Source organism: Rhizophagus irregularis, chromosome 24, assembly GCF_026210795.1.
Source record: "Rhizophagus irregularis chromosome 24, complete sequence".
Taxonomy (NCBI): domain Eukaryota; kingdom Fungi; phylum Glomeromycota; class Glomeromycetes; order Glomerales; family Glomeraceae; genus Rhizophagus; species Rhizophagus irregularis.
In genome coordinates, this window is record NC_089452.1 from 1,739,826 (window position 1) to 1,750,540 (window position 10,715).

Genomic DNA, 10,715 nt, shown 5'->3' on the forward strand with positions numbered 1-10,715 from the left:
GTTAATTAGACCTCGTGTAATTTCTCTAATAAGGTTCTCTGGACCCATAATCATTAATTATGTAGCAGCCACTTCCCATAAATCTTCTTTCCATTGGTTCTTTTGATCCTTGTCAATTAATATCTACATATTGGCTAAGCACTTCATCAAGACTGGCCTTGAATATTTCACTTTCTGTATCACCTGTGCCATTTTTGTTACAAATCCACACTTAAATATGTTGTTACGTTATGCATAATATTAAATATACAGTAAATTACATCAGAACATTTTTTGAAATAATTCAAGATTGGCAGTAATTTTATGAAATTGTTCCATATTTTGATAAAGAATTAATTGTTTTCTTTCTGTATTCGAAATATTATAATCTTTCAAATGTAATAATTAAAAAAAAAAGTGCTCATCGTACATTGTATCTTTTTTATTAACTTTTATAAAAAAACTAGTCCTGAAGGAAAATAGAAAGTAAAGTGAAAAAAATTATTTCGCTTTTTCAGATAATTGTCCGAAGCGTAGCGTAGGACTATACTGTTTGAACTCGATATCATGCAATGTCCGTCTGTCACGCCGCGTATATAACCAATGAAATTTTAGGATCAGTGTAACAGATAAACGCGTAAATAATTTATTAATTATAAAATAGTTTAAATAGTTTAATATATAGTATAATGGTACTATATATAATAAATTTTTTAAACTAATGTTTTTATGGTTTTTATGTAGAAAAAACTATTATAAATAAAAATTTGAAAATTAATATCTCTTTTGCTAATAAACCGTTGCTTTTAAAGTGTCAGTCTATAAATTGTACATTCAAAAAAAAATTAATAAATAATCCATAAAAAATAATTAAACAATTCGATAAATAGAAAAAGCAAATGAACAGATAACAAACCTGTCAACACTTCGTAAATGTAAATCCAGAGAAAATGAAACTGTTGAACATCATGAAATACGCCATTCAAAAAATCGAGAAAATAAACAAATGAAAAGGTCACCAGAAACACCAGATCAGCGTGACGCGTGGCTGAGCAGAGAACGTAAATGAAAGAGTAGTAAAAGAACGAGAGGTGTTTTAGAAAATAATAATGACCACATCAATAGACAGAATGAAAACCAGAATCGGGATGCCGTCAACCAGCAGCTTTCTGAAACTGATCGAGAACTTCTGTATAAGTTTCAAACAGAGATGAATAAACTTAAACATACTTTTTGCTTTAAATGTAATGAACGATTTCCATCCGTTGAACTTATAAAAGGAGAATATTGTCGACGCTGCCATAGTGATAACAGGAAGGTGAACAATACAGGGAACAATACATTGAAAAAGTTTTCTGCAGATAATAATATGGACCTGGGCGAAGTTCCAGAGGAATTAAAAGGATTAACAGAAATAGAAGAAATGTTAATTGCCCAGATATTTCCCATTGCTTTGGTATATTGCCTTCACAAGATGTATTAGAGTTTGCAACGCACCTCCCTCGAAATCCATCATTGCTTGATATTCTTGTCATACGGCGTCAGTCTTCAAATGGTTTGGCATTCAAAAATTTTCAACTATACATTTTTTAACTTCAGTGATACATTTAACTATACATTTTTTAGTGAAGCATTTTTTTAGTGATACATTTTTTAGTGATATTTTTTTAGATGGTCATGTGAAGAATATAATGCTTCGGACACTCCAACAGTTCCTGTTACCTAGTAAATATTTATTTTTTTTTTTGTAAAATTGATGAAAATGAGAAATGAAATATGAATAGTATGAACCCTAATTACCTTATGGACTGTTTCCTGACAGTCGACCGGCCGTCTGATCACGTGACTCTATCTGGAAAATGTCGAAACATTTTCAAGTTTCTCTACTAGCTGGATTTCCTCTTGTTGGCCTTCCATACCTTCAATACCTTAAAATAGTACCAAGTAGTATTAGAGTTTAATAATCGAAAAATCTGGTGGGAAATTTTAGAAGTTATCTATTGAATCTCAAGATTGGTCGTTTTACAGCACACATGTTTATTATTTAATAATTTTACAAGTACCCTAAATATACATAATATTTTTGAAATCACTCAGATTTTTTAATAAATATATTACCTACTAATTTAAAAAGCTAATTTAACATTTGTCCTCGTGTCCTCATTATTGTTTGAAAAAAGCTTCCATAATTTTGTTGTCTATATAATTGTTTAATATCAAATTATAATTCATGTAGTATTTTAATATAAATTATTTTTAAATATAATATCATACAAAACATACTTATCAGTACAGCCTTTTCCATTTCAGTTGACAAGCTTCTACTGAAACAATGTTAACTATACTTTAACTATTTAAATAGTTTATATACATTTAGAAGCTTTTTTTACTTTATTCATGACTATTATACTATAGGAACCAGAACAAAAAAGTTGCCTAAAATATTACCGATGCATTTCTAAATGAAGTATGAATATAAATTATATCCTACAGCCAAATAGGATCATGCTTTTTTCATCATGCTGATATTTTATTAAGCTATAAATGAACTACGGTAAAAGGACGTGTTGGTCGTGTCGCATTAATATTTATAAGAATGATCATCGGCGGCTGAAGGGTAATATTTTTATGAATTTTTTGTTCCTGTGAAAGAAATTTTATTCGAATATTTCTGTCTATCTTCATATAATTAATTTTCATGATTCGAGATAATGAACAAAAAATACAAAAAATAAATCTGTGAATTAATTTTTCTTGATGATAGGATGGATCATTATTCAGATACATTCTACAGTAAAAGCATCTTCCAACAAAGATTTGGTCTCTTGTGACAATGTTGATATTCAGTATGGTCACTTGGTTAATTTGCCATGGTCAAATTCTAGCATAGGTTATTAAATTTGGCTCAAAATCCATAACAAAATTTAGTCTTTTTCAGAACATGGATCGTTCGGAAATACTTACAAAATTTTTTGATGTAAACTTAAAACTTACGTAAATTTGTGTAAATTTACGTGAGATAACAAAGCTACGAATTCTTGCATCTAAAGATAATTTTCGGATGTACTTGATGTTATGATGAATGAAGTCATTAATTTTAAATAAGTTCATATGATAATATAATTATTTAATAATTTTGATCTTTATATATCAGAACAAAATTTAATAATTTATTAAATATCGTAACAATTATTTCGTTATTCTATAACTACAGTATATATAAATAAAGTAAAAAATTAAAAAATATAATTAATGAAAATAAAAAGCCTAAATAACAAATTTCAACGATAATAAATAATGAAATATATTTATAATATTTACTATTGTTAAATAAACTAGGATTCACTTGTTAACTACATAACAGTTAGTATTTAAAACTTAAAAACATATATAAAGTAAAATTATAATTATATATATATATAATATCTGCTCTTGTTTTTGTGCTCCTTCATTCTCTTTTTTCATTCTTTAGCTTCGTTTTACCTTTTTTTTTCTTTTTTTTTCTCTTAGGTCCCAGCTCTTCGGCATTTTGGCTCTTCAATTTTCGGCTCTTCGGTTCTAAGGTGCATCTTTTTTTCATCTTTTTTTCTCTTGCCTCTTTTTTTCCGTTCTTTCTGACTATTCTTTCCTCTCAGACATGACACACTTCAATAACAGATGGTTCAAATTCAAGTACATAAGGGTAACGGGGAGCTATAATGTAAAAAATTTCCAACTCATTTAACACATCTCAAAAAAAGTAAGAAAAGCAAAAATTATATAATTTACCAAGGGGTTTAATTTTTGTTTTTATGTTTGTTCAATAGGTTCCAGCTCTTCAGCCTTGATATTTTGGTTCCAAGGTTCCAAGGTTCCAAGGTTCTAAGGTTCTAAGGTTCTAAGGTTCTAAGGTACTTTTTTTCATTTTTTTCTCTTTTTGTCTTTTTTTTCGTTCGTTCTATTGTTATAACTTCTCTTTCCTCTTAGATCCCAGCTCTTCGGCATTTTGGCTCTTCGGTTCTAAAGTACGTTTTTCATTTTTTTCTCTTTGTCTTTTTTTTCGTTTGTTCTATCATTCTATCTCTTCTTTCCTCTTAGGTCCCGGCTCTTTGGCAACTTCAGCACTTTAACATTTTGGTTCCGTTCTTTTTTTAGTTTCTTCTCTCTTTTTGTTCTTTAACTTTGTGCTAACTTCACTTCATCTTAGATACTGGTTCTTCGGCAATTTCAGCGCTTTGGCATTTCGGTTCCATATAGGTGACCCTTTATATTATAATAAAATCTATCGCAACTTTGATGCTTTTTTTTAAAATAGGCGGTTAATTAATGAATTTCTATATTACCATGAATTAATTAATGAATCTTATATTACCATGAGAACTAACCGAACGGTTAATAAAAATGAATTCAACTATTTCGATAAAAAAAATACGTACATACAAAAAAAGATCAGCGGCACGTCTTCTTCACATAATTCACCTTGATGTACTCGCTGCAATAATTCCTCATGCATTTGTTGTGCATTCATTTTTTGGCGCGGATTTGCCGTTCCTGTATGAAACATTATTTCTAATAATCGTTTGACTTCTGCGGTCATTCTTTTTGCTGGCTCACGCGACTTAGTTTTCTCATTTTCTTTTAAAGCCCAACCCGAGAAAAAAAACCTATGACTATAAAATCAAATTTCAATAAAAATTTCCATAATTATCAATACACAACAACATGATAATACCTTTGTGAGCTATATTGAACAGGTTCATGATTAACGCCTCCTTGGTTATTCATATCAACTATCGTTGTATCCTGACAATATTATTGATATTAGGACAGAATAGGCAATTATATCACTATTATATGGGATATTTATACATACTAAAGAATGGTGCAAATTAGTAGATAAGGTTAGTATTTTACAACCAAAAATAATATCATTTTACCGGGTTTATCTACAATTGGCATAGTCCATAGTTTACTTGGTTCTGTATGTTGAGTATAACTTGGATCTGGCCTTTGAAATTTTCGTTTTTTCATAACTTTCTCTATTTTATCAGGTGAATATTCCTTCCAGTTACCAATCACTGGTAGAGCACGAGCATATAAATATATCCATTTTTTTCGTCCTCTTGGGGCCAAGTCCACTCTTGAAAATTTGAAATTCCCGTTATGGTGCCTAATTTTTCTTTATCTGATTTTAAAATTATACATTATAAACACTATTTACTAAACAATAAATGTATCAAATATAGGTAATAAACCCCATACCTGTATTTCGATCTGGATTCAAATTTGCCACATGTGTGCCTGCAATATCCCGAATAGCATTCTCAATATCTTCTCCATTCTCCACCTCAAATCCCAGTTTAATATACCGTTTTATTGCTTGTGCAATCTGTACGTTTATTTATTTAGTAACAAATTTTATTTGTAAAAACTAATAATGCATGTATTAATCACTCACTTGGGCGTGATGGGAATCAATTGCCGTTTTGGCCTCCACTGCCTCCAAAAAGAGCCATCGTCGTGGAATAACATCATACCATTCTTTCAAGTGACCTATAATAAGCATCAATTCTGTACAATGATAATGCATTCCATTATCAGACAAAATTGATATCCATTTAGGTTTTGGTTCAAGATTTTCAAGATGTATAGAGGAGGCAGTGAACCACGCATCCTGATGCGTATCATCTGACCAATGATCAAACACCTGGATATTTAGACAATTCTTTTCTATATCCTTCGTGTATACTTAGGCTCCAACCCCGTTTACCGAAAAAATCCTTTTTTGTTTCTCTTGAACTTGTAGGTAAAATTTTCATTTTATAATCTACTATTAATACTGCACCATCAGCATCAAGTTCTTCGAGATTGGTTCTTACATAAATATTAAGGTAAGTTTTACACGCATGATGACCCATCCATGAAATAAGTTTTTCTTGATAATTAACAAGTGTATCATTAAATTCAGGACCTAATTGTTCTTTTAATTGTTCAAAAAAACTAAACAAATTTTCGCAATTACTACAAGTATTGGGATGATCAATATTACAGTCTCCAAATGCATGTCGAATACAATGACTGATGCATGTATCATGTAGAGCCATGCCATCTGTTGTAATAGTAAGTGATTTGCAATATTGATGATGGATGTAATGCCGTAAATTTTGTGATTTTTCCAGTAAATGCTTCTGTAATAAAGATTAATTATTAGGATTTTTTTGAAAATCAATTTTTATTATTTATTTTACATCAATTTTACTTACTCGCGTTGATTCATCAGTTATGTGTGCTGCAATTAGTGTATTAATGTCACTAAACACTAGGTATCCATTTTCATTACATGTTGAACATAATCCACCAAGATTTTCTTGATATACAAAATGACCACCTTTTAGTTTTGTCATGAAAGAAGTTCTTCGCATGCCATTAGGATATTGTTCTGAAAATCGTTCCCATAGAGCCCTTTTTGTGATCTTGCAAATATAAAACTGGTTGCCCAGTAGAGGTATTTGTCTTATATGAACTCATATTTACAATTTTTTTATTCGTAAAAAATTGTTCAAACTGATCTAATATTTCTGATGTAAATCTTTTTTGGTGAATAATAGGCTTTATTAATACCGGAGCTCCATATCCATTAATACGTCCATGCTTGCGTGCTTCTGAAATTGTATGTCTTCCAACCTACATTGTGAAAATGAATTAGGTTTGAAATTTTTTTACATCATTTATAATAGTCAAAATTAGTACTTACGCCTAAATTGTTTTGTAATTCATCATAAGTGAAATCTTCTGCAATTATAGACAATATTTGATGATTTCCATCATATGTTCTCTTATTATTTGATAGAGCTCGCTCAAAACAAGTCCAAAAAGTACGAGTCGCATTAGGCATATGAATTGGAATGGAGGTAAGTAATCCTATTTTGAATAAATCTGCTAAGGTTTCTCATTCGGTAGTTGGATCAGGTGATTTAGTCCACATTTCAATCTGATATATTTATGTTGAATTAGTTATTTATATAGAAATACGAAAAACATGACACGAGTTCACCTCCGATCCATCATGTGACCATTAGAGGTTGGAACCGGTCCAAAAAGTCTTAACCGGTTAATTAACCGGTTAAAACTCCATCCTAGTCAGAATTAAAATTCGGCCAGGATTAGCATCAAATATATTTTTAATCCCGGCCAAAATTAGGCCAGACCAAAACTCTAACTATCGAAACGAAACTCTAGCTGAAAGACGAAATTCAGGCCAAAATTGTCTGGCCGGCACTATGAATTTCCGCCCGCATTATGAATTTTATATAACACAAAAAATTCCTTACCTGGTGGCTAAACTTTTATCTGAAGTCCCGTGATTTATAATTCTGGCCGGCACTGTAAATTTGGCCAGAATTACGCATTTTAACCGGTTAACAAATGTTTTAACCGGTTAACCGTTTTAACCGGTTAATTAACTGGTTAAGCTTAACCGGTTCCAACCTCTAGTGACCACAGAGTTATATTAGTACATCCAGATGCATGCAGCATTGATTTCCATGCTCTGAATTCACGCTCATCAAACTTGTAATTGTGTGGTATAGTGGCTTTAAATTAGATTTCAAATCAATTATTGTAACATTAGATTCCGCCCAACTAATAAAAAATTGGTGCCGGTTGATATTTGCCAATGTTCTTCTTTTCAAGTGATAATAATCAAAAAGGATTTGCATAATAGATTGATCTTGCCAATCTTGAAGCTTGCAAGTAGGAACTCAGTGCTTTTTTATGAGTTGTTGAATTATTGAATTATCTAACCCAAAAAGTTGAGTTCTATTGTAATTTTGAATTAGCCCAGTTTTTCGCCAAACATCATCTGGACTGGCGCCTATAACCCTTTTTTTTAATTGAGAATCCTGGTAAATTTCCACAATACAGCAGTGTTTGTCAAATGACTTGAAATGAACAAATGACTCAAATGACAAGTCATTTGTCATTTGTCATTTGCAACTCAAATGACCTGTCATTTAAGTCATTTGAAAAATATTAAATATTCTGAGAATTCTTATTAATTATTTTATTTATTTTAATTAAGAAAACAAAAATATTAAAACAAAATTGGTTTAATATATATAATCAAAAAAGTTTCAATAGTAGTAAAGATTTTTTGATCACGTGATTTGTCATTATTTTTACAGGTTATTATTTGTTAATAATATTATTATAGACAGGATTATTTCACTTATAATTATTTCACTAATGATCATTTTATCCATACAGATAAAAGTTAATTAATTATGCAATAAAATATTTAATTGTAACACATGTAGTGGATCCCATATATATAATTGTTGTCTTTATTTAATCATAAGATGGCCATAACATTTATTTATGCATATAATTATATAATAAAATTATATATAATAAATAACATATCAGATATTATTATCACTTTAATAATTATGGTTGTATTATTTATTATTTTCAGATTACAGTAAAAAATAAATAATTTTGTGAAATTGATTCTGTTTGTGATTATTTCGATTACGTCCTTCCTTTTTTATACATCACGTGATTATAAATTGTCCAATAATCTTTAAATATTTTAATGACAAATGACCAAATGACAAAGGACGCAAATGACATTCAAATGATACCCAATCATTTGGCATTTGTCATTTCACGAATAATTCAAATGCCAAATGCCAAATGATGGGGTGTCATTTGACCAAATGACTCCTAATCCGAAAAATGGTCAAATGACCAGGTCATTTCCAAACACTGCAATACAGTCTTCATTTTCAATTTTGGATACCAAAATTCCTTGTTTCTTATCAAATACGTGAATAATAGAAGCTTCGTAACCTGATATCCAACCCTTATTTAAAGAATAACCAATAGCATATAAAAAAATTTTATATTTTCCAACCGTACATATTACAGGAAAAAATTCAATATCATTTTTGAGTATTTCTAAAATATTTTCGTTATTCCAGCCCATAATTGCATGACCTGAATATCGCGTAAAACTTTTGAATATATCCTTATATACTATTACTACTGCTTTTGTTGGACTAGTTTCAAACACTTCTATCTCACCACTTTTGCAATGATATTCTGGAAGATTTCCTGCCCCCTTTTTAACTGTTAAAAAGAAGTCATTTCCATTTAAAAACACTTTAACTTGCTGATTTAAATGAATCGGAAAGTTTGCAACATTGTTTTCAGTTGAAAAGTCCCACCAAAATCGAGAATATGGCCCATAATGAAGTTCATTTACAAGTAAACCACTATTTTCAAGAAATACAGGCAATAAACGAGGTTTTTTAATCATATTATAAATGGTTAGGTAATAAATAGTTTGAGATGTAAAAATGGACTTTATTTTATTATAATTCTTATCCCCGAATTTATTATTTATTTTCACGTGTTTAGTGCCGATCTCTGGTGGATCACGTCTTAAATTAATTACTAATTATTTATTACAAATCACATGAAATATTCATTCATTTTTTTACTAACTAAAAACAACTCATCTCGGAATAAAATGATTTTAATCAATTGGATAGTATGATAGTTTGATTACTGACTAATAGTAACTTTTTCTGATTTTAATCAGTTTTTAGCCAGATTTTGGCAAATTTTTGTAAAAAATCTAACTAGTAGCGCGAAAAGTTTATCAATTTTAATAAATAAATGAATTTACTATTATTTAAGATCCCTACAATTTCTCAATGATACTAAAATTAATATTAGACAAGTATAATAAAATAAATTTAATAATATTAGTATCTATTATAGCAAGTGCAAAAGATACACAAATTTTTTTATATAGTAAATAAAATAATCATGAAAAAAACCCTAACCACATATATCTTGAATAATCTTTTTTTTTTTTACAATGACAAACGCATATTTATTAATTAAAATATCATGTAAGTGCGATTTAGATACAAATACAAGCAATAAAATAATCTCAATATACCCATTGAAATTGAGCAGTAAACTACTCAATCTCTCCATGCCAAGGCTATGCCAAAACGGGATCTTCCATCATCACCGATCAACACCTTTAACCACAACACCACCCTATGTCTTGAATATATAATCTATCTGGTGGCGACGAAGTCACCATACATAAACCTAATCTAATCTAGTTAATAAATAAAATTCGGGCATTCATTTAATTTATAATAATATATGGCATTTAATTAATTTAATATGTAATATTTAATTAATTAAATTCGTGGCATTTATTTAATCACATTACTGCAAAAAAAAGTTTATTGGATCCTTGTTTATTAGGAAAAATGGTATTTTTAAAACGTAATATGCAAACTATGGATTATATTAATGTATTTCCACCAGATTTGGATGCAGAAAATAATGATTTTGTTAAGAATGTGTATGAATGTGATGAAGTGATAAGTGAATAATATTTTAATTTTATTTTTATAAATAAAGTGATGATTTTTTTGTTAAATAATTCTTCTGTTCAAATAGCATAATATTTACTATATTATATAAATAATTTTAATAATGAATGCGAATTTAATATTTTATATTCAAATTATGCGACAAATCTTGTGATATAAATTAAAATTTTTCCTTGTAGTTAATGAATAATTAAAAATAATAAAAAAATATATTATTATATCTTTAAAGTAAAATCTAGCCTTTATATAATATGAATTTACCAAATTGAATCATAGTATTTAACTTATTCAAAAATATATGAAATGTTATGAAAATTAATAAGCGATTTAAATTTT

General features: G+C 29.0%; 2 protein-coding genes across 2 annotated transcripts; both read right to left on the minus strand.

Moving 5' to 3' along the window:
- Positions 1-4,307: 4,307 nt before the first annotated feature.
- OCT59_016087 (uncharacterized protein) lies at positions 4,308-6,853 on the minus strand (the record flags this gene model as incomplete). The annotated part of the gene is made up of 12 exons (XM_066132238.1): positions 4,308-4,369; positions 4,438-4,628; positions 4,691-4,748; positions 4,807-4,830; positions 4,896-4,966; positions 5,038-5,143; positions 5,221-5,347; positions 5,417-5,646; positions 5,729-6,146; positions 6,222-6,431; positions 6,580-6,642; positions 6,713-6,853. 12 exons carry the CDS (start codon positions 6,851-6,853, stop codon positions 4,308-4,310), a joined length of 1,701 nt encoding a protein of 566 aa, XP_066003244.1.
- Positions 6,854-8,698: 1,845 nt separating this feature from the next.
- Positions 8,699-9,277, minus strand: OCT59_016088 (uncharacterized protein; the record flags this gene model as incomplete). Its single annotated transcript, XM_066132239.1, has 1 exon — positions 8,699-9,277. One exon carries the CDS (start codon positions 9,275-9,277, stop codon positions 8,699-8,701), a length of 579 nt encoding a protein of 192 aa, XP_066003245.1.
- Positions 9,278-10,715: the final 1,438 nt, after the last annotated feature.